The sequence below is a fragment of the Silurus aristotelis genome (assembly GCF_946808225.1).
Source record: "Silurus aristotelis genome assembly, chromosome: 25".
Taxonomy (NCBI): domain Eukaryota; kingdom Metazoa; phylum Chordata; class Actinopteri; order Siluriformes; family Siluridae; genus Silurus; species Silurus aristotelis.
Window position 1 is genome coordinate 9413551 of NC_139598.1, and position 26042 is coordinate 9439592.

At 36.3% G+C, this 26042-nt stretch overlaps 1 protein-coding gene across 7 annotated transcripts in view; it reads right to left on the bottom strand.

The window, feature by feature from the left end:
- Positions 1-26042, bottom strand: part of gli3 (GLI family zinc finger 3) — a 165102-nt gene that overhangs the window by 58463 nt on the left and 80597 nt on the right. For 5 of the 7 annotated variants that reach the window (XM_083529800.1, XM_083529802.1, XM_083529801.1 and 2 more), the window contains one exon: positions 16919-17024. The exons of 1 other annotated variant lie outside the window; for it this stretch is intronic. In XM_083529800.1, coding sequence (XP_083385926.1) covers positions 16919-17024 — 106 coding nt within the window. Of the gene's footprint in view, positions 1-16918; positions 17025-25231; positions 25251-26042 lie in introns of those variants that run through there. One more of the 7 variants, XM_083529803.1, reaches the window with a different exon arrangement.

Consider the following 26042-nt stretch of genomic DNA (forward strand, 5'->3'; position numbering starts at 1 on the left):
GTTGGAACAAGTTTTGCCACAGTATATGCCCCCAAATAATTTGTGATGATACATTGAGAGTTCTGGCAGGCTGTAAGTACAGAGTTATCCACAGCAGAGACAAAAAAAAATATCTAATTTCATATGCAGATAGATTACTTTGAAAAATGGCATGCATCCATATGATAATGTTAATATCATGGGTTAGGGTTAAATATAATATTCATATATATTTTTTTACAAAATAGTTAAACTGTGCACATTGGTGTCCATACCACTAGGCACCATGAATCAAAAGGCTGCAAAGACTAATTACAGGGTATGAACAAAATCTTTTTAAATATTAAAATTGCATTTCCAACTCAATCTACCACAATGGCAGTGGCAGTGACAATCAAAAGACATTCCTAATAACGTACTTCAATCTGCTCAACCACAAACACACAGACATTTATATATATAGGCAGGATTCTCAAGTTACAGGTTAGCGTGACGGTAAGATAACACAGCCGCTTGCGAAATGACGGAGTACAGGTCAATCGGCAGGAGGAAAAAGTGTGCGTGCCAAGTCATGGATGAAAGCACGGTAAGCAAAAACTGTATAATCCTCATGTAAAAATTTTATAGTTTAATAAATTGCTGTTGTGTAAACTGTTTGCTAACTTCGGGACAGTCGCACTGGATCTGTTCTGTCGTGACTCGCAAGCATCAGGTTGCGCAACCACCTCGCTCAAAACATAGTGATAGAGTCAAATAAAACGGTAAAAAACAAACGCTAAATCTGAAAGCAGCAAAAAACAGCAGCAGTAAACGAAAAAAATTGTAGTTACTGTTGTGGTTTTCAGTGAATGCTAATGCATTTGCTTTTTTCCCCCCCTTTTTTCTATCTGGCCTGTTAGCTTTCTGCATTTCTCCGTTCCATTCTCTTTTTATAGCATTTTCTACTACAACTGTTAACTCATACATGATTTACTGCAGCTTTACTACTTAAATGCGTGTTTTTAATGTTTGTATATTTAATTTATGCATATATCATTTATTTATTATACAATGTTGGTTATGTTATATTTATTGTATACTCTAAACAAACTAAACAAAATGTCTGTGTATTATTTTAAACAAAAATTTACCTTGCATACTTAAATGCTCTTTTGTTTTGTTTTTACATTACATTAAAAAACATCCCTAAATGAGTTAACTCCTCAACATGCAGCCATATATAAAAGAAATGTGTGTGTTTGTGTATATACCAAGAAATGTTAGTCAGTTGCTGCACAATGTGCATGTGCATAATCCAAACATCTTTCTAAAACTAAACCAAATTGAATATTTGCTGAAGAGGAATATAAGATAGATAATATATACATGAAACCTCTTATACAAATTAATACTTTTTTTATCAATATGTGAGAATGAATTTGACTAAGATTCATCGATAAATTATAAGTGTAATTTGCAAGTTTTCATCAATCTTCGAGATGCTTGGGGTGATCACAGTTAACTAGCTAAATATGTTTATTATAGGCAACTCTTTAACAAGAACATGACCTAGCTATCTTCTGTTACGTAATTTGTTATACAGTATATAGATTTTGCTGAGCTATGTTAGTTTGTTAAAGCAATGGTAGTTGTTATCTAGCAAGGTAAATATTTTAAAATAAATGTGCATTGCAAAGATGGAGCACCTTGGATCTTTTATCCTAGCTAGCTGTAAACTGCTAAATTAGAGTGCATGGCAAATAGTTATTATATTGACGCTAGGGTATTAAAAGTGTACAGAGCTAATTCAGAATCTTGATAGAGGTAGGTAAATCCACTAAACACTATTAATTCACCAAGAAAGACAGTAGCATCTCTACTTCCTGAGAAGGCTGAGGAAAGCACATCACCCTCCACTTATCCTGACCACATTTTACAGCAGGGCAATTGAGAGCATTCTGAGCAGCTGTATCAATGCCTGGTTTGGGGACTGCACTGTCTCGGAACGCAAGTCCCTACTGAGGACGGTCGAGAAGATCATCAGAGTCTCTCTCTCCTCTATTATGGACATTTACACCACACGCTGCATCCTCAAAGACAACAGCATTGTGGACGACCCCACACACACTCCTTATACACACTCTTCACTCTCCTACCATCGGGGAAGCGGTTCCGAAGCATTTGGGCCTCATATCCAGACTGTGCAACAGTTTTTTCACTCAAGTCATCAGGTTTCTCAACACACAAAACTGAACTGAAATTAAAACTCACACACACTCACTCAACTGTGTGTTACTGAGCTGCTACAAATCTGAACTCATACACACACTCAATAATCATTTCACACATCTTCAGCACACCCATATTCTATTATTATTTTATTATAACCACATAACTGTTTGCATGCTGTTTTTGCACATCGATTTGACTGCTGCTATTGCTGTTTTGCACAACCTTTTGGGTTACATTTTGTGTTACAAGTACAGTCCTGTATACAGTACTCTTTTGCACATTGTACTGTATAACATACAGTAGGTTTACTGGCAGTGCTATTCTGTGTTTTGTGTATTTGTCCTACACTGTCTTCTGTTGTCTGTTTGCACTGTCTTGTCTTGACTATTTGTGACAAGTTGCACACGATGCACTTTATGTGGCGAGGACAACTTACTTAAGTCCTAAGATCTGTTTTCTTGTAGCTTTGTTGTTTTATGTTGTTATATTTACTGTAGCACCAGGGTTCTGGAGAATTGTCTCATTTCACTGTGTACTGCGTCATCTATAAATGGTTGAAATGACAATAAAAAGCTTCTTGACTTAACTTGACTAATGCTTAGATTGTTTAAAGTATTGGAACTATTTTACTTTACCAGATCTTTAATAAAGTATAATGACAATACCAATGACAGAGTGGAAAGTTTAAAATTAATGTTAAAAACAGACTGACACTTGCAGATAAATATATACATAGCTTATATTGACTCAGTTTGAGCAAAGTTTTCCAAAAAAGAGCAGTAAACAAAAAATTACAATCATCACTGCAATCTCACACAAAAATGCAGTTACACAAAAAAAAAAAACAAGTGTGGTCAAGCTTTTACTTTATTCTAAGCCAGGTATCAATTACTTCGGAAAGTACAGTGATAGTGTAGCTGCAATGCCAGGACACGCCAATGTGGAGGCATGCTTAACCTTTGTTTGTGAAATGTTTGAACCTCAGGCATGCTTCAAGCAAAAAAGGACAAGGGCCAGGTAAGCTGTTTTTCACGTGAATAAAGAGAATAGACAAAGTAAGTCTTTTTTTTTCTTTCTCTCTTGGTGAGTGCCCTGTGTCCTAACTTCAGTGGAACACGAGATAACACAGCATTGGAGTCTGGAAATCCTGTATTCCAGTTAAATAAACAGAGCGAGAATTACTAGGGATTACACAAGTGAACTACCCAGTGCCTGTGTGTGGGGGCATGGCTTGTTAATGCTACTAAAACAACGTAATCACCGATACTCAACTTTAAAAAAGAGCAGCAAGGAGTCATTAGGAGACTTGATTAAAGAAATAGTGAAAAGTAAACTAAACAAACACACACACACAAACACACACACACACACACACACACACACACTTTACCCCTCAAAAGTCCATCTCTCATACATTTCCTCTAGTAAATTGGGAAAGAAACAAGGGGAGTCAGACTTCAGTGGGGAGGGTGCATGCTTAGCCTACTTTATCTTTGCCATTTCATCCATCTTGTTGGACTAATAAAATGTCAAGCGCACTGCGTTGATATTTAATCATGAGTGAACAGTTGGGAGGGGCAATGTGTGTATGTGCATGTGTAGGGGAAAGAGTAAGAGTGAGTGTAAGTGAGAGAGAGAGGGGGGGGGGACACAGAAAGAGACAGCTGTTTAACAGAATAACAAAGAACATTGCAGATAAAATATGAGTGGGAGAATGTGACCACAGAAACACAAACGCACAAATACAAATGTATAATCATATGCATGTGCATACTTATCCATTAGGAAGATTTGTACTTATGACGCAAATGCCAGTCAAATGTTTTGAACACAGTTTTGTGTTTATTAACTTAATTATTATTGACAATTAAGGAAAAAAATAAGCGTAATTCCTGCAAACTTGTTCAGTTAAGTAGTTACTGTAAGCTGAGATTTTTATTTAAAAAATAAGATTTTTTTTTTAATGTCATGATCACAACAAAACACTTTTATTGTTGTGATTATCTAATGCTTAAGGATCTCATTAAACCCATTTCTGCACATAGTGGCCATTGCATGGCCATAATGGCACTTCCATTTACTATTTTAACAAGAAGTAAGGGGAGACCTGAATGACAAGAGAAAGGAAAAGAGATATAGAGAGAACGAAGTAAAAGATGCTTTTTTTTGCAGGATTTGCAGTAGTTTTCTGTAAAGCTGGTTACCTGCTGAAAGAAGTCCCAAGGGTGCCTAAGAACAGCCTGAAGCACTGAACTTTCAGGAATGGAAAGCCCTGTTTTCCAGCATAACACACACTGCACACTACATAATCCCAATAACACAATACTTAATAGATAGCTAGCTAGCTAGCTAGCTAGCTAGATAGATAGATAGATAGATAGATAGATAGATAGATAGATAGATAGATAGATAGATAGATAGATAGATAGATAGATAGATAGATTGAAAAATCTAAAGTATAACTCGTGCCAATATTTAATAGTAGTGTAAGAACATTTCCACATACAATAAGACCAGAACAAGAGTAGGATTTGGACTAAACATCTGTGTGGCTACAAGCAAACTATTTGTTGGTGAACCTAATTGGAAAGAACAGCATTTTAGCTGATTGTTGTGGAAGAGCTCCAGATCTAGGGCTTAAGCAGGGCTTTTCCCAGGCCTTAATCTACCATGCATAATGTGTTTCTGCACACTAGTCATGGAGTTCAGTGTCTGATCACCTCGGCATGTCTATTTTTTTCAATGATGGCAGTAAGTTTGGTGTCATCATTTAATTTTTATAATTCTCAGGGATGCTCAGTCCTCTGTTAGGGGATGAGTCTGTGCACGTTATTTGAATATGTTTGAATTATTTGTATATGTGGGTCCATGGCATAAAAATGGCAATTTGGTTTGTGTGTGTGTGTGTGTGTGTGTGTGTGTGTGTGTGTGTGTGTGTGTGTGTGCATGTGTGTGAGATGTGAGTGAGAGAGTGAGAGAGAGAGTGAGAGAGAGAGAAAGAGAGAGATAGATAGAGACTAAGTGCTTGTATTTTATTTTTAATTATTTTACAGTTCGTGTATTGACCACTTAGCTATGCACACTATGCACACTTTCGTCTTTCAACTGTCAATCCAACAATCCTGCATATTATCGTCATATTAGAATTTATGGCACAAAACACTTGGTAAGTACTGTATTTGACACCATAAAAATAAAATGTTTATTTCTTTTCATTGTTATCTTTTTACACAAGTTATGCAGCCATCACATATAACAAATGTATTGTTTTAATTCAATTAATCAAATATTTCATTTATACCAAGCAATAATAAAATTACCAGTAATATTATTAATATATTATTAATAATTAATAATAATAATAACTTTCAATACAATTATGTAACAACTTTTGAAAGGACCCTCAATTATTAATTAATTATTTATTATATTATATTTAGCTTCACACTACTTATAGCCTGATCTTTGCATAATATTCTGTTTTCTCTTGAAGGCTTATAATAGGAAAAAAGTGGTCAACCGTTTAAGCTACAAAACCAATGTATTACCCAAAAAAAGAGAGGATGGGCAGATAGGACTTCAATCTGTTCCAATTTCTCCTTCAGAATTTATCTCACTTCTTTTGAAATCCTGAAATTGCTCAAAAAAAGCAGTCATTTTTAAAAGTGGCACGTAACTTTCTTTGCATCTTTTCATTCTCTCAATCGCTCTTTCTTGCAGGAAAATTGAAGCAGCTTAATGTCAAATGTGGCTAAAGCCAACCTCTCCATATCAAACAAGGCAGCACAAAAATTACTGTGGCAATGATAAGACTGCCAGATAGTGCAGAAAGAGAAGAAAGAGAAGGAGACAGAAGGGAAGGGGGAAAAAGAAGACAGAGGGGAAGTGACTCCACTCAATTATACTGCAAAATTGGTATGAGTGAATATTTTTCATTCAGGTGACTGATGGTATCTGCTGAGCAGCAATACAGATAAATAAGGGAGCTTTGTGTCAACTATAAACATCATTAATCATGAAGCCAGCAACTGCCTGAACGGCCGACCATGCACCACAGTGCAAGAACGAGGGATTAAGAAAGAGCGACAGAGGGAGAGAAATGCAAGGTAGCTTTAGTTATTTATCCCAGTTTAAAAGGGCAAATAGGTGCCCACTGTCAAGAATCAAATCTCTTTTTTTTTTTTTGATCATTTCTATCTTTTCACTTTTTTTTCAGTTAGATTAACTTTAGTTTTTCAGTAAATCAGAACAATCTCATTATTGACAAAACAGTCCAAAAATCTTTTGAAGACATCACATATATATAATTATAAGAGGTCTGTCAATCGATTAAAATATTTAATTACAATTAATCTTATGACTGTCATTAAATAAGTCGTAATTATTCTTAACTTAATCACACATTTTTAGCTGTTTTAAATGTACTTTAAATTAAAACTTTTTAAGTTTTTAATAATCTAATCAACATGGGCATGGACAAATATGGATACTTAATGCAAATGTATGTTTATCATTAGTGAAACCATACATAGAGCATGAAGACAAAATATTCTTGTAAATGTTTTAAAGTAATTATGGTGTTTTAAATTATATAAACACCAAACGGAACTTTTGCTTAGTTTCCACACAGACAGTTTTAATTGCCAGGTGTGTGTATCGTGGCGTAATTTGGTGCTTGATTTGAGTCTTGCTGTAAAACAAATGTTTATTGATAAAAAAATTTTTTTTCAATGGAGTAGATTATTTTTTATATCTGAGTAAAGTAAGGATGTCATGAATAAATGTGTTGCGTTGAGGGTTTTCATTTGGCCTCATTTTATATTTATTTATTTTTAATAGAAATGCACGCAGCATTAATCATGCGTTAATAAAATTAGTGCCGTTAAAATAAATGTGTTAACGTTTTACCCTAATAATAAAATCATAATTTAAAAAAAATTATATGTTTAGTATATATATATATATATATATATATAAACATATACAAGATTTAAATGTAATTTTACCATGCTTAAGGTATATACTATATACACAGAAACCTAAATAATTCAAAGATTCTATGATTCACTGTAGTTATATAATACAAATACAAAATTTGTATGAAAATTATTAGATTTCATTTGAAGCAAAGTATTTTCACTACTGTCTCTAATTTTATGGACCCCACTGTGCATATCTTACCTAATGGGCATTTACTTTAAACAAGGAATGCTGGGTTTGTAATAAATCGTTCCTTATACTGCACAAGATTATATGCATGTTTTTCTGTGTATTAAATGTTCTGTTAATTATAATTATACATCATGCAAATTTGGGATTGGAATATTTTGCTTTTTTTTCCTGATTAAACAAACATTGCAGCTACACACATTTCATTTTAGTTACGTGATAAAGGTTAGGCACAGCATAATTGAACTACAGTAATACACAAAAAAAATTATAAGCATTGTAAAATAAACAATTTCTACCTTTGTGTTCAAGTAGATGTCACTGTCATAATGGCTGTGAGTGACCAGACATACGTGTTTGTGTGTGAAACCAGTACAGTATGCACTATATATATATATATATATATATATATATATATATATATATATATATATATATATATATATATATATATATATATATATATATATATGTATATAAGGTGTATTTAGTCAAAAAACAAAACAATGAAGTAGCAACACAAAAAGCATGAAGTCAACAAAAAAATTCATATGCAAAACAGGGTTATTTAAAAGAGCTTTTTAAGGCAGTACAAACTTTTTTTTTATTATTATTTAAACAGTTGAACAGACCCAGAGAGATATAATGAATTCTCTGATAGACACCAGACAAAATAATCTTTTTTTTTAATCTAAATGTAAAAACAGCTGAAAAATAAATATAAAATTAGACTGACTTTCACATTTATTTTGAACAGTGCACCAGTGGTGGCAGATCACTCTATTTTCAGGTTTGCAAAAGCTTTGGAACAGCAAACTTATTATTTATTGTAATATTACATAGCATTTAATATTCATGTGTCTTTCCCTTGCTTGCAAATACTACATCAAGCTGGCATTTCACTGACTCCACCATAATCTTGCATTCTTCCTTTGTGATTTCTGGGCTTAGACTTCAACTCCCTTCAGTTGGTGTCTGGTTTGTTTGTTTGTTTTATTTTATTTATTATGGGGAGGGGGCTTTTGGTGGTAGTTTAGAACGGGGCTCTTCCTTCAGTCTCATCGATAAGAGTTTAAATGCATGCTCAATTAGAATAAAGTCTGGAGATTTACTTGGTCAACCTAAAACCTTAACTTATTAATGAATTCTGCTACTTTCTTTTTCTTGATTTTGCCCTTTCCATTTATTAGTTAGATGACAATCTAAGGATTTCTGTGGATTTTTTTGGATTTCTGTGTGAAATCTTGCTTCCAATTCACACTCCAAAATTCAAAAAAGACTTTGGGAGCAGAACTATAGAGGCCATAGCAAGACACTTATCTGGCTTTTGTCTTGTGGGAATCTATATTTCTGCTTATAAAGTCTTCTTTGAATTTTGGATACCCATCGGCCCTGTTTAGTTGTTGCTGATGCTACTGACTGTTTTTGTGTCAGAATGCCTTCCTCTAACCCATGACATTGGGTCAGTATGTGTAAACTTTCACTGTTCAGAGAACGCATGCACTATACAAGTAAAATACTTCATTTAGCCAGGCTTGTTAATAAAACTGACAATCTAAGAGGTATGTTAGAGCAGGAACTAATAACTCAGTAGTCTTACAGGTTACTAGGCTAAAACAGTGTGAACTTTCCTGCTCTTTCTTTTCCTGTAACTCTTTAATATTGAACAGCATACTGGGGCTCTCTTTTGAATGAATTATTCTTGTTCATAATTGCACTTTCTTTTGGTCTAATAGCTCTGCCATGGGAGAAAGCGGGAGAAAGAACACAAAGAACAGTTAATTTGTGATTTCCTCTGCTCATTCAGAGGCAAATTAAGTGTCAAACAGCTAATATAGAGCATATTTCATTTTATGAGCTTTTAATTTAATTCTGTTCTCTCATATAAAGGCTGTTAGTGGCGGTTAGTGCACTACACTAGCGGCCTCCACTCAAACCAAAGGGGTAATAAATAAACATGTTTCAATTAAAGTCTTCCAAAATAATAATGCGCTACTGAGCAGATCAGCGAAGGGCAAGGAAAACGAGATGGTTATAACCATTGGGGATTTTTTTTTCTTGTATAGACGTTGATGCCCACTCACAACTGAAGGCATGCTGGTTAGATTGATAGCACAGCCTCAAGGTAAAAGCAGCTGTAATTACAGCCTGTAATGAGAAGCAGCATGGGGAAGTACTGCAATAATATCCTGCCTGTACTAAGGCATATATTTAAGAGGACTAATAACGATTAATTCTGTTGACCAAGTAGAACTTGTTTTAAAACAATTTATTTTTTTCCCCTTAACCTCTATACCCAGACTCCATCAAAACCAAATGCACATAGCATACACACACTACACAGGTACACCCAGGGACACCGATTAAGGACTGAAACCGAACCATCAAACAGAAACATAGCTGTTAGTTAACTTAATTCACACTCCAAGCATGTGTCATTTTTATGACCTCATTCAATTATGGACTTAAAATTTTTAAATGTCAGCAAAAAAGTGCAATGTTGACAGCAAATGTCTGACATGCTGTTTGACAGAGTGAAATACAATTTCTTCCCACCATTATAGCTCCATTGCTGTCAAATAGAATCCATACAGCATGAAGAAAAGACAGATAACTGTCAGGCACATCACACTTTCAAACGTAAAAAAATTGTTTTTAATACACCAGAGATAGAAAAACATTTAATTGTCTAAAACCACTATGTAGAATTTATGTAGTGGGCCAAATTTTATGTTAGAAATGTAACTTTTATAATACTTTGTGTGAACACAGTATATACTTTGTGTGTATACACCAATTAGCCACATCATGAATACACCAAGGCATGGACTTTACAAGATCTCTAAAGGAGGGCTATGTAAGCTTTGAGAAGGGGGTTCCCATTTGTTCTGCACATTCTATACATGCCCAGATAACATTGAGATACAGGAAATTTGGAGGTCAACAGTCATTGTCATGTTCAACAGTCATTGTCAATTCTCCTTTTTGTCTCAGCTTTAAAATGGGCTGCCTTCACTGGCAAAAGCCAAGGTTTAAACTATTTATAAGTATTAATTACTCAAAAAGTCAGTCTAACAGGCACACTTAAGCTTATATGTTTTGATTATTAAAAAATGATTGTGTTTAAACAAAGGATGACATGCTATAAGTTTTTAACACCTTCCATTGTAAATGTAAGGAATTGACAGCTGAAATCCTGTCTATCATCCCAATCTAATCTATCATCTAATATAAATCTTTGTTTTCAGTTTACAGGAAAATCTAGAACCAATACATTTAGAGGGGACTGTATGAAAGCTTCATTCATATTTGTATGCACTGAACTGTGCTACCAAAATAAAATAGCAGGTTTTTCAATATTAGCTTGATATTTAATTTTTATAATATTAACTTTTTATAAATACAAACTCTCTAAATAATATTCACCAGAACAGCACAAAATATTAACAGTATCATCTCATTATTTTTTGCCATATATATTTCCTCTTTTTATGAATAGAGGCTGATGTATGTCTCATACCCTGTTAAGCAAGTACCACCTGACCACTTAAATATAGGTGCGCCAAGTCAAGCGCACAATGCAGATAAAGGTAAGAAAGGTACACAATTTCACCTTAATATAATTCTTGCTCCTTTGGAGTGCTCTCTCTCTCTCTCTCTCTCTCTCTCTCTCTCTCTTTGTAACCTGTTCCGTGATTCTCTCCTCCTGCCTGCTCACTTGATAAAGCATGGCGAATTGCGTATCTGAGTCTTGTTTGAGTCATGTGTTGTCCCATTATCTCCACATAAGCTAAACGCTAAATTATATTTGCTATTTTGTTTGGGCTGACACAGGACATCAATCATGACTGTAGTGCTTTTCATTTTCTCGCTCTTTTTACATTGCTCTATAGCCCAAGTAGTGTGTGGAGATGGCATAAAAAATCATAACTCTTAATGGCATTAAAGCATTGGAGAGATATTACTCTCCATAAATGTGTACATTGTGTAAATTTGTTTGTGTGTGTCTAAGAGCGAGCAAGAAAAAGAGAAAAGGAGATAGAGAGAGAGAGAGGAAAACAATATAATAATAAAGAAATTGATACAAAATATGGATCAAGTATCTGCTCCAACCTATTTGTAGCCCATATACTGATCAATGCCCTAAGCACAGATTAATGAAAAGTACCAGGATGCACAATAAAATTATAAACCTACATGCCAAAACTAAAGCACTGAAACAAAAATTCATGCACTAATACCAAGTTTGCTTTCACAGAGAAGAATTCAGTCCAAACTGTGGATCAGTTGTGAAATCCCATATGTCAATTTTGTGCACACAGGTTTGCAAACTGGTAGCAACTATGCTATGTTTTTTTATTACATTATTTTGGTACCAAATTAAAGGCAAAATTTAGTTGGATACCCCTAGTTCCCCATTTGAGAACTCGAGCTGCGTCGCTATGCTTTGGGAACACCTCGCATTGTCCACGCTCTGAACCACGTGTGAAATCTGGCCAATAGGCAAGTCGTGACGTCATCGGCAAGCGACGTTGCGATAACCAGGAGCTACAAAATGGCTGCGCGGTGGTAGTGACATTAGCTTCTGCTTGTTCAGGTAAGCTTTTTGTGTGTGATATTCTGTTCGAGCATGGTTAGCAAGCAAAAAAATGGCTGTGTGTATATCCTTGCCCCCGTTTCATTACGGGGCAGGATATGCATGACCGATACGTTGTTTGTTTGGTAGTGGAGCATGCACCATGGGCTCTCGAGGGGGTCCACAGTTTGCATTGGAGCCGCATGGCTATGCACACGCTTCGCTCCCAGAGAGCGCTCTTCAAGGAGAGCGCTCTCCCTTGCGGCTCCGGTCCGGCTCTTGCCGAGCAGCACTGTGCTCCACATCTCTCCCTCTAAAGAGGATGAGATGATAGACACTAGCGAGCCCACGGACTTCTCACAGTCCTCACAGTATGAAGAGCTCCTTGAGGTCGTGACGCAGGCCGTGTCCAAGATTGAGCTAGCTTGGCCGGTCGAAAAGCAGAAGCAGCACGCACCCAGTAAGCTGGATGAGCGCTTTCTGCGCTCCCCGTGTCACAGCCACAGCGCCGCGGCCTACCGTTCTTCCCCAACCTGCACACCAAGGAATCCAGGTCCTGGGAGCAGCACATACTTTTTTCCAAAAAAAACCTCCCTATACGTGAATGTAGTTGGGACTAAGGAGTGCGGCTACGGGGCGATGGCGTGTGTGGAAGAGACACTAGCTAGCTATCTCTCCCCTAGCATAGCATCATCGCTTAAGGCCCCGGTGTTCCCTACTAAGCCGTTGGGGGCTACGTCGGCCTTAGTGGGGAAGGCTTACACGGCAGCGGGTCAGGCTGCGGGTTGCCTCCACAGTATTGTTGGTTGCAGGCATACCAGGCTAATTTGTTGCGGTAGATGGCTGAGGGACTTAGCTCTAGGGCTGAGGACATTAAGGAGTTGAGTCTCACTGCCGACCTAACCCTTAGGGCCACCAAGCACACGGCCCCCCTCCAGCGGGTGTCTCCCTCCACCCCTCCATTTAAGTATACAAGTTGAGTCATAATAAATAAAGTGAAATGACACAGGGAATAAGTATTGAACACACTTTATTTAATACTTTGTATAAAAGCCTTTGTTGGTGATTACAGCTTCTAGATGCCTCTTGTATGGAGAGACAAGTCGTCTGCATTGCTCAGGAGTGATTCTGGCCCATTCTTTCACACAAATGGTCTTTAAATCTTGAAGGTTTCTTGGGCCTCTTTTATGAACTTTGATCTTCAGTTCTCTTTATAGATTTTCTATGGGATTTAGGTCAGGTGATTGACTGGGCCATTCAAGCAACTTGAATTTTTTTCTTTGAAACCACTTCATTGTTTCCTTGGCCTTGTGTTTGGGATCATTGTCTTGCTGAAATGTCCACCCTCTTTTCATTTTCAGCTTTCTGCTAGATGGCAGCAGATTTTTATCCAGAATGTTCCGGTACATTTCTCCATTCATCCTGCCTTTAATAATATGAAATCTGCGAGTACCCCTTGCTGAAAAGCAGCCCAAAACCATGATGCTTCCACATCCAAACTTAACTGTTGGTATGGTGTTCTTGGGGTGGTGGGCAGTGCCATTTCTTCTCCAAACATGGTGTGTAGAATGACTGCCAAAAAGTTTAATTTTGCTTTCATCTGACCATACTATAGTCTCCAATAATCCACAGGCTTCTCCAAATGCTCTTTCGCAAACTTTAACTGAGCCTCAACATGCTTTTTATTCAGCAATGGAGTCTTGTGTGGTGAGCGTGCATGGATGCCATGGCGGTTCAGTGCATTGCTTATAGTTTTCTTTGAAACAACAGTACCTGCTGATGCAAGGTCTTCCTGAAGTGCTGCCTGAGTGGTTCTTGGCTCTTGGCGAACTCTCCTGATTATTCTTTGGACTCCTCGGACAGGGATCTTACGTGGAGCACCTGATCGTGCCCGGTTTATGGTGAACTGATGCTCTTTCCATTTCCAGATAATGGCCCCCACAGTGCTCACAGGAACATTCAGCATTCTGGAAATGCGCCTATAACCATTCCCATCAAAATGCTTTATAACCATTCCCATCAAAATGCTCTGTCCTACGTGCTGGTTGTGAGGCTCTCATACACTAGACGGGGTCTGATCAGTTTGGTGTGATTGGACACTCGTTTCCAAAGTGTTGCGACGCAGCTCGATTTCCCGAATGGGGAATGTCTCTAGGTTACGTATGCAAACCTAGTTCCCAGAGGGAACGAGACACTGCCTGCGCCACACACCCTGCGGCGCTTACCTTATCTCTTTTGAAGAAGCTAATGTTGCTACCACCGCGCAGCCATTTTGTAGCTCTTGGTTGTCGCGATGTCGCCTGCCGATGACGTCATGACTTGCCTATTGGCCATATTTTACACGTGGTTCAGAGCGTGGACAACGCGAGGCATTCCCAAAGTGTTGCGACGCAGCTTCTAGTTCCCTCGGGGAACTAGGGTTACATACGTAACCTAGAGACGGACACCATCCAACCAAGAATCAGTTCTCTAGACAGATCACAAAATTAAAAAAAAAATTTATTTGGTCCTAGTTATGTTTATACGATAATTTTGGTACAATTTATATTACAATACATTTTACAAAGTGCATGATGCACTTGCACATGCCTATTCTCTGCCTTATTTTTTGCACACTGTGCACAATGTACCTGCCACTTACTATTATACCGACTTCTCTACTATTGGTGTTATTATTATTTTATATTATATATTATTATTTATTATCATTATCATTATATTATATTATATTATATTATATTATATTATATTATATTATATTATATTATATTATATTATATTATATTATATTGTAAACCGAACTAGCTAAATTTCTTAATGACTCTTGTATGCTAATTCTTATCGGTCAGAAGGGGCTGAATAATTTTTATATTATGGCACGTCTGCCAATTGATCAGCTGCTAGGTTTATTTTAATGTGCTTAATTCAATAATAAGGAAAATTTTTTATAGTAAGAAATTACAGACATGTCACATGAACAAATGTTAAACTTTTTGATACCCCCACATCAATAAACTTATTGATTGACAATTACAAAGAAAGACATGTTCTTTAATGAAAAAATATGCAGTTGCTAAATTGTAGTGGTTTAAAAGGAATATTTAGAAATATGATGTTATGACAATAATCAACTTCATAGTTACTCTTCTTTTGTGTTTTTTCACACCACTCCACAATTTCTTTATTACTTTTTTTATTAACAGCATACCTCATTATGTATTATTCCTTATGTAGGACAAGATTCTATTTACAAAATAGATGATTTGTATCTTGATGCAAATAGATTGGCCATATAATGACATCAGAAACAAATCTATCAGATAAAATCTAAAATTATTAGAATGCAATGGTTTGCAAATCTCAAAAACCATGTTTTATTCACAATAGAACATAAAAAAACATATTAAATGTTTAAACTGTAAATGTGGAAATGTATTACTTACAAAAAAAAAAAAAAAAAAAGTACTTTTGAATCCAATTGCCATAACCCATATTTAAAAATTTTGGCCAATAATGCATCCCCATAGCATCAGAGTTGCAGGCTTTTCAATTAAAAACTTATAACAAGGATGGTTTCCCTTCTTTTTAGTCTGGAGGACATGCTCTCCATGGTTTCCGAAAATAATTTAAAATTTAGATTTTTCTGACCACTGAAGTTTTTTGCTTTGCCTCAGTCCATTTTAAATGAGCTTTGGACCAGAAAAGATGGTAGTGTTTGTGGATCATGTTCACATATGGCTTCTTATTTGCATGATAGAGCTTTAACCTGCATTTGTGGGTAGCAAGGCAAATCGTGTTCACAGGAAATCATTTCTGGAGGTGTTTCTGAGTTCCATGCAGTGATTTACATTACAGACTTTCAATATCAATATTGATTTTCACCCTTGTCCCTTGTGCACAGATAGCATTTCTATAAATTCATAAAATCCATTTATCATAATTTGTATTGTAGATGATGAAATTCCTTTGAAATGTGATGTTGAGGAACATATTCTGAAACTATTCCACAATTTGTAGACACACATTTTCTAGATTGATGAACCTCTGACCATCATTACTTCTGAGAGAAGCCATTTAACCTAATTTTGATCAGTTGCAAAATTTTCCTCCAGCTGTTTCTTTTTTCTAGCATGTTACAACTTTTTTTTTATATGTTGCAGCCAACAAAATTCAATTTTGTTTTGTTAAATATGGGCTGATGAGATAGTATTTACATTTTACCCAGCATCCCAACTTTTGTGGAATTTGGGTAGTAATAATAAAATAAAAAGGTGCCAAGAATCAAAATAATTTAAATGTTGAGCAGCAAACAATAAAACAATCAGAAGTTAATTTTATGTTACAATTTAAAAATGCATCAATTCTTTTATTTATATTGTTGGGCAAGTTTGTAGGCTGGTAGTTAAAAAAAAAATTCTGACCCTGCAGGTAAAATGCCCCCTTTTTAAAACAGTAATGTGTAAAAAAAAAAAATGAAGCAATGCCACACAGTGGTCAACTTGTACATGTGCCAACTTTTTCTGAGATGTGTTGCAGTCATCAAATTAATGAAATTAATTTAAATGTTGTTGTTTTTTTATGGTTAATTTTTAAATTAACAATTTACAGGTTTAAACATTTGATATTTTTTCTATGTTCTATTGTGAATAACATATGAGCTTATGAGATTGCAAATACCTGTTGCAGACCTGTGTGCCAAATCTATGTAGTTAATAATACCAATGTTAATAATACCAATGATCCTCATAAACATGAATTGTTTTATTGTATTTCATGTGAGTAAAAAACATTAAATGCAAGTGCTGACATTTGCAGCAGTGTCAGATCAATGAGCTTGCAGGATTCTGATATTGTAGTTGTGGCTTATTACATGTTCCTAAATTAGCAAAAGGGCAGGTTCTCATAAATAAAAAAAAAGTCATGTTTGTAAGGGCTCTGATAGATAATATAGTGTTGATCAGAATGTGTCTTATTGTCACTTACACATGGAGCGGTGACAATGAAGAGGGCTCATAGATGTAACGGCCCTGTGTGTGTCTTTCATCGACTGGCACTGGAGGGTGGAATCCAGGGAAGAACTGAGTCGGAGCTAAAGGAAAAAAAAACATGTGAGAGACCAAATCATAGCAAACTTTAAAGTATCATAATAGCCAAATACCAAGCATGAATCGCAAACTGACTTAACATCTTAGTGAAAGTTGTTCCACAAGGCAGATTTAACACAAAGTTACTGTCTCAAAAACACATAAATATACATTATGTGGCCAAAGATTTGTGAACACCAGACCATTACACTCAGATCTGCATTTATAACATCCTATTCCATATTTAATCAACCTGTTGCTGATGTAATAAATTACAGATTTCTAGGATGCTCTTCTAGTAGATTTTCAAGCGTGGCTTTGTTGGATTTGCCTATTTAGTCACAAGAGCATTACAGAGGACACAGATATCTGGTGAGACGGACGGGAAAAATATATGTCCAATTCAAACCAAACGTGTTTAGTGGTGGTGTTCAACTGTAGTAGGGGTGTGGCTACCATTTGTGTTGGGTGTGGGTTTCTTCCCTGTTTTGGTGAGGAAGTTAGGGAAGTGGTTTGTAGGGTTTATTTTTTTTAGGTAATTTAGGTTTTGTAAAAAGAGTTTTTGTTTGTTATTTTGGCCTTGGTCCACCCTGAAGTTTATCCTGCTGCTGTACTATACATATCTCAATATATCTCCCATTTTTATATACCCCAGTGTTTGTGTTCCATTCTTTATCTCTCATAATAACAGATAGTCACCTTCACCTTTTATCCACCACCCCGCACCTGTAATCATGTTGTGCGGCCCAACCCTAGACTGGGATGTAACACAGTTGAGGCTAGTTCTTTGTGCCAGCCACTTTAAATCTTCCACATCAAACTTGCCAAATCATGTCTCATGAACCTTTTGCAAAGGAACAGCTTTAAGCCCCTTACATCCTGTAAAGTGAAATTGTAATGCTATGGCCTTTAAAGACTTTCTACATATCTGATATCATGAAAGATGAAATTTAATAATAGCTATGATCTCAAGGTACATATTTTTAGCTTCACCCATTTCTGCTAGTATACTGGCAGTTCCATTTCACATTAATAAAGGTAAATGGGCTTCTGGGACATTGTTTACTCAGTATAAACACGTGAAATACTTCTTATTAAGATTTAGCCAAGACACATTCACGTTGATGTTTTGCCCTTATTTTGTTGCTTGCCAACTGCCTGACCCACTCCTGGGTATTATTGTTTTTTATGCTTGGTGTTTTGTATTTGTTTGCCTGTTTATATTATAATAAGCTTTTTGTAATCTAATTTTAATATACTTTTTGTAATCTGTTTCTTGTATTTATGTGAGAAAAGCCTTTCATGTCTACTTTCAATAGGAACCATAAACAAAAATTCAATGCTAAACACAGGCATTGATAAAACAGGCAGAAATACTACTGTTTACAAACACAAAATGTATGATCATATTTCTTTTCAAATTGGGAGCAGGAAATTATAACATATTTTATATGTGCTGTAAGGTCAACAAATAATATAAGCTATTACCAGAGTAAATATAGGGGGTTTCCCACATAATGTATACCACAGGTAAGCATCAAAATCAGGAAGAGTTTAGATTTTGCCAAAAACATTTTTGAAAATCTCATATAGTTTCGGAGCAAAATCAACATTAAGAAAAAAGCCAACTTCCAAGCATATCTCGTCTTATAAGAATGTTTGTATACTAACAGAACTGGTTCATAAAACTTAAGGCTAACTGCCCTAAGAACACGTAGGAGCTGAAGACAGGTGCAGTAAAGACCTAACAAAGCATTGCTAGGTAAGAACCTCAATGTCTGGTGATGCCAATGGGTTCCAAATTTCAAGCAGTCACAAACTAATTCACTAAATACTTCTAGTATTTGAAATAAAAAGTTGCATTTCTGGATTGTTTTAGTTTGTTGGAAAAATGTTGGTCCTTCTGAAGTGGGAACAGGGCTGGCATTTGTACCCTATTTGGATGCAAATACCCTTAAATTAGTTAAATTAGCTTAAATTAATTTTTGTATGTTAATTCAATCATTAATTCACAGGGCATAATTGCTGCTTATAGTCACAGATCTTTTTCCATTATGTTGCCTGTGTAATGGAATAAATGTATTTTTATTTTTAAATAGAAATAACAGTTAATTAGTCTTAATGTAAGAAATTTTATATAAAAAAATACTCATTAGAAAAGTCATAAAGACATTAGTTGGGCTACAACACTCTGGCCTTTTAAGTCATATTCCTGATTATTTAAATAGGTTATTATCAAACCATGTAGGTTGTTTGATTATATGTGTAGTTAACTAATTTTTGTCTATGTACATTTTGTACAATTGTTTGTCTCCGTTTCCCATCCCACAGTATCTCTAAAAGGTGGTTGCTGCTAGTAGTTGACTTAACTAATAATATTTATTTTTACTAATAAGATTATTAATAATAATAGAAATAATAATAAAAAAAGATTTAAAATTCATTTGAATTTTTTTTTTTGCCACTAAATGCAAAAAGAAAAAAGTATTACATCTTACATAATGACAATGTTTTTTTGTTTTTTTTTGTGAGGCATACACACTTCATATTTTTTACAATTTACTTCTTCCAACAAATATATAAAGATTTTATAAACTTTATTTTCATTGAAAAATCCCCTCTTAGCGTTATTGAAAACTGGAAAGAATTTACATCTGGATTAATAAAGTTATATCTTATCTTATCAACTTTATACACTAATGGCATCTAAGCAATTTATTTATTTTAATATTTAACTGAAATAATTAGCTATGTCTCTTTAAAAAGTTGTTCTATGCTACTTTGATATTTCTGTCTGAACTTTTGAAACAGTTAATCTTAGAGCGGTTTAACAGGATTTAGATGTGGATATTGGCAGGCCATTCCATGATAGATAAAAAATCCAGTTAATTGTTTGCTATATAACAGTAACAGAATTTATTGTCTTGTATTGTGAAGTTGGTTCCAATTAGACACAGTACAGATGGAATTTCTTTTCATCTGGAATTAGTCTCCAATAAATAAGGTCATTCTGAATATGATGGTTGCAACAGTTGGGACTAAACCATGTGTACCATTGTGCAGCATCCCCTATACATCTTGGAATTACACATTCCGGCAGGGAGTGGATGGATGGTCCAAAATGGTCTCCTGATACTCTCAAGGCACTCATTAACTAAGCCACACATCTGGGGTATAATCGTAGACAGTCAGCTAAAGTCTTACCCAGTAGGGATGCACAGGGGGGAGTCCAGAGCCTCAACCATCTTAGATTGCACCGAAACCGATACAGTAAAGCAACGCTCAGCTCTTACTCCAGGATCGCGATCGGCACATGGTGAAACGGTGTTGTCTCTATTGTGGTTCCCCCTCATTTTCAGGGATCAATGACTCGTCCACCATAACCAGATTATTGGCTGGTCCAAAGGGATAATTTGCAAGTGGTGCCCCACCTGCCACACCAACTGCCTGCTTCAGAGTCCCCATTTGGTTGCTCCTGAGATCCTAGAACCCATCAATCTGTCCCCATGCAATATAATCATTTAAAAGGCCGTGCTTAGCAAAAGATACCCTTACTGTCTGTGACTGTGCTATTGATCTGCTCCCCGGCACCTGTTCTCCTTAAAGAATATTCTCATCTTCAAATCCTGAGTGCGCCATGAACAATTAATTCAATTCATTTTTATTTGTATAGCGTTATTATACACATTATGGAGGCACTGGTGGCGGGCTTTAGCTGTACATCCACTTCTCCTGCAGAGGCTGTGTACTTTTTAGTGGGGAGGAAGGATGGCAGCCTGCAAGTGTTTTCTGAGTTCGTTTTTTTCCCCCTTACACTTGTGTTTTTGTAAGTTTCCGGTTTGAATTCTTCTCACTGTGTTGCCTTGTTTTTTTCTGCCATTGTTTCTTGGTTTCTGTTTTTTGCCCTGTATTTCTTTTTTCTCTGCACTTTGTCAATGCATTCGCCTGTCACACAGATGACCCTGGTTTGAGCCATAGTCGTGACAGTGTCATGTAACAAGCCAATGATTCCGAGCAGACCAGCAAAGCTACAATAAAAATAGCAGAAAAATAACAGAATCGAGGTGTTGCAATGTCCCAGTCAATGTCCTGACCTTAACATGACTGTATTGCTGTAGCAGGAGCTATGCATAAAAAAAGTGCCCTTAAATCTTAATGAACTGAAACATCATTTAAGGAAGAATGAACCAAAATTCCTTTATAAGGATGTGAGAGAATGTTAAAGTCATACAGAATGTGATTATTCAAAGTATTTGCTGCTGAAGGTAGTTGAACACAGTTGAGCATAAGTCAGCTGTGTTACAGCACCTCTGTAGCACAGAGGGTTAGGGGGCTCGCTCAATGGTCCCAAGAGTGGCAGCTCAGCAATATTGGTGTTTGAAACCCTGACCTTCCGATCAGTAACCCAGACCCTTAACCTCTGAGCTACCACCACCCCACATCTACTGAAGATAATTATAGGTTATAATGATGTTTTTTCTGCGGTTAACTCACTTAAAAAAACAATTTGGGCCAAATGTCACTGTTGTTCCTCTACTATGCTCTAGTTTGCAGTGGAAAATACTATAGGTGTATATACTACAGCCATTATATGAACTACAGCTATTGCTGCACTCAGCAATATGTTTCCTTATGGTGTCCTTTCACTTATTAAGGCCTGCTTTCCCTTATCCCTCAACCCTCTTAAGGGCTACGTCTGTTCTTATTTCATATGATATTTGCATAGTTGAAGCTCTGCTGAAGCTGCAGGTGCAAAAGTGTATATTTGCAGAGGTGGGTGTTGAGACAGTCAAATTCAATAAGCTCAAAATCATCTGCAGAAAGTTGGACCTAAATTAGCTCTTGTTTTTCAAGTTTTTGGTATGCAAAGGCTGGAAGCAAAAACAGATCTTTCCTGCATTCACAGGTATATCCTATATATCTTTAAATAAAAGCGCTTGTATCTGGCTCCCTGTTATTCCTCACTGTTTATTGAGCATATTTTCCTTTTTAATAATCAGTTAATTTAAAACCCACTTCCTTTTATGACACTTTACTTTACTCCTTCTCCTTTCTTTTACTCATGGTCATATTATTCTTTTTCCTTATTTTGTATTTTATTTTTACCCATTCTTTATGCACATCTCTTTACACCTTCTGATACACATATTGTAAAATGTATGTGTACACTATAAAGACCAACACTTTTTCTAGCCCTTGCACATATAAACTTAATCTATTAGTGAACTCATGCCACTAGAGATGCTCAGTAACACTGTGTAAGGACTAGGACAAATGGAAAAAAAAAAAAAAAAAAAAAAAAAAAAAAAGAACAAAAGAAAGAGGAGAAAAAAAATTTGCCTTCCATTTATGCATTCTCCAGAGGGGCGTCCTCTGGCTCTGCTCACTAAAGGAGTAAATTGACCTGCTCTGAGGCTAGCTTTTTTATTTATTAATGCCTGCTTAGAGCAGTGACAAACAGCCGCAAGTTTCAAAAGAAATTTAGCACACATGTCAAGACTAACTCACTACACACAATTTCCTCTCTAGCAAAACACCATGTCTCATTTTCACTGAGAAGCATGGGTTATATGTGAAAGCAATTAGAGCATTCATTTAAGGGCATTTATGCAACCATGGAGTTTACTAGGCAGCAGTTAGTGCTTCAATCCTGACTTAAGTTACCGTCTTTATAGAATTTAGAATATTCTCCACATGTCTACATGAAGTCCCAGGATTTCTGCTGCCTAGAAAAGGTTGCAACATGTGACTCAGGGTTTAGTTGAGATGAAATGGCATCTCTACTAAACCCTGAGTCACATGTTGCATTTAAACCATATTCAACAGTTAACATTCAAATATTTCAGATAATTAATACCAAATTAATACACCCAGCAAGTACAGTGTGAATGTAACATGTCAAAACTACTATGTTTTTATATATTCTTACCAGTTTTTCAGTCTTTTTATTTCTGTTCCATTTTTCAGACCACATAATTGCATGTACAAATGGTTCTTATATCTTGCCTGTCATTATTTTAAATGGGTTTACAAATGGGTTTTAATGACAAAGGCAATGAAAGGATCACTTTAACCAGACTATTCTACAGCCCCAAGCAGTTAATAACTTGGGCATGTTTTTTTTTTTTATATAAAGTTTCATTAAATATTCTTTTGGGATGCCTCAGACTGAGAATTAATTTTACTCTAACCAATAAACCAGAATGTAATTGAGCAGTAGATAACAATGCAATAACTTGCAACACTTTTCAGCAGTCCAATTATGATGTTGATGTTGCTCACTTACTCACTTACTTTTTGCACTGATCTAAAGGTATGCGACAACTGCTATGTGTTTATACATTTACGCCATTTGGCAGACACCCTTATCCAGAGTGACTTAAAACTGAGCAGAGGAGGGTTAAGGGCCTTGCTCAGGGGCCCAACAGTGGCAGCTCGGTGGTGGTGGGATTTGAGCCTGTGAATTATTGATCCAAAGGCTAATTCCTTAACTATTAAGCTACCACCTCCCACCTCACTCTGCGCTGCCCACCTAACTGGATCCACTCTAATTTGCATACCGTTCCAACCGCTCCACCAACCAAAGCCATCTTCTACACCCTGCACTCCGCTCTCTCACATCTGAACACAAAGGACACACATGTCAGAATGCTGTTTGTTGACTTTAGCTCAGCATGCAATACAATCATCCCCAGCAATTACTAAGGACACACTCTCTACTGTGACTCAACACACCACTCTGCAACTGGATTAAGGACTTCCTAAAAGAGAGAAGACAGTCAGTGCACATTTGCAGCGGAACATCAGGCACCAGCCCACTGGTGTTCATTCTGCTCAACTACGACTGAACGGCAAAGTCTGAATCCGACCTCATCTTCAAGTTTGCTGATGACATGACAGTAGTAGGCCTCATCAGCGATGACAATGAAACACTATACAGAGAGTAGGTGGGACAACAGTTAAACTGGTGTCACAACAACAACCTGTCTCTTAATGTGGACAAAACATAGGAGGTTGTTATCAGCTTCTGGAAAGGGTAAGTTGATTACCCTCACCTACTCAGCTCCACTGTGAAGAAGGCCCAACAATGTCTTCATTACCTGAGGAGGCTGAAGAGGTCAGTGAGGACAGCTGAGAAGATCATAGGGGTCCCCCTCCCCTCTATCGAGAGAGCAGAGCCTCTGCCTGAAGGATCCCTCTCACCCCTCCCAGTCTGCTTAAGCCCCTGGCATAAGGCAGAAGGTTTTGAAGCATCAGGACCCACAATACAAGGTTCTGCAAAAGCTTCTTCTAAACTTTTTACTGTTTACTATAGACATCCGCTCATTCTGTTAAAATATGCACATTGGACATTGCACACATTTGCACATGGTCACCTCTGACTGTGCACTCTGACTGTGTTCTTACATTACTTACATTTCAACCCCATATTTATCACATCAACCTCATATTTATCGCACTTTAACTCTTATGTTTAATGTTTACTCTTGCTGTTTCACAGTCTGTGCACCCTGGTCTGTTAGTAACCACATTTCGTTCTTTGGTATACTGTGTATGTGAAAGAATTACAATATAGCTTGAGTATAGAGTTGAGTTATAAGTGTTACCAGCAAAGCACCAATCACACATTCAGGATTCATCTGTTCACCCTCTGTATGTCTAACAAAGACAAGATTAGAACCAAAAATCTCAATTCTGGACTTATCAGACAAATGAAAAGTTTTCCACTGTTATAATGTCTATTGCTTGTGTTTTTTGGCCAAAGAAAGTATCTATTGCTTGTTGTTAATCCAAAGTAATGGCTTCTTTGCTGCAATTCACCCATGAAGGCCTAACTCACACAGTCTCCTCTAAACAGTGAATGTTGAAATATGTCTGACACTTAAAGTTCGAGAAGTATTTACATAAATCAGCAATTTCTGAGACTTGTGAATCTAAACGTATCCCTTGCAGCAGAGGTAACTCTTGGTCTACATTTTCTGACAGTTTCATGGAGCCTGTTTCATCAAAGCATTTGATGGTTTTGTAGAGTACATTTGATTAATAAACATTTCTTGACATATTTTGGATTAACACCTTTATTTCTTAAAGTAATGATGGACTGTCTTTTATCTTTAGTTACATGAGTGTTTCTTGCTATAATATGGATTTGCACAGTAGGAGTGTGTATTGCCTCCTCTTTTATACTTCCTTTTCACCTATGACTGCATACCTGCCTATGCCTCAAACAGCATTGTAGGCCTGATTGGAGGTAACGGTGAGACAGCTTACAGGAAGGAGATCCAGCATCTAGTAGCTTGAAGTGAGGACAATAACCTGGAACTTAACACCAAAAAGATGAAAGAGGTCATTGTGGATTTTAGATGAGCCAGCAATTACACTCATGCTTCCGAACATAAAGCCCTTCAGAGGGAAAACATTTATAATAAACAATGTCTGAAAAGGCCGAGGGGCATTATCAAAGATACCTCTCACCCCAACCATGGACTATTCACCCTTCTACAGACGCTACAGGTGCCTCAGAGTTGCACAAACAGACTAAATTATAAATTTTTTTCTATCCACAACACTTTTTTGTTGCACCATCCATAACTCACATGTGCACTACTGTACATTCCATCCATATTTATACTGTATATACTGTATCATACATACAAACCAGATTTCAAAAAAGTTGGGACACTGTACAAATTGTGAATAAAAAAGGAATGCAATAATTTACAAATCTCATAAACTTATATTTTATTCACAATAGAATATAGATAACATATCAAATGTTGAAAGTGAGACATTTTGAAATGTCATGCCAAATATTGGCTCATTTTGGATTTCATGAGAGCAGCAATAAGAGGCCGGAAAAGTTAAATGTACATATAAAGAACAGCTAGAGGACCAATTTGCAACTGATTAGGTCAATTGGCAACATGATTAGGTATAAAAAGAGCCTCTCATAGTGGCAGTGTATCTTAGAAGTCAAGATGGGCAGAGGATCACCAATTTCCCCAATGCTGCGGTGGAAAAAT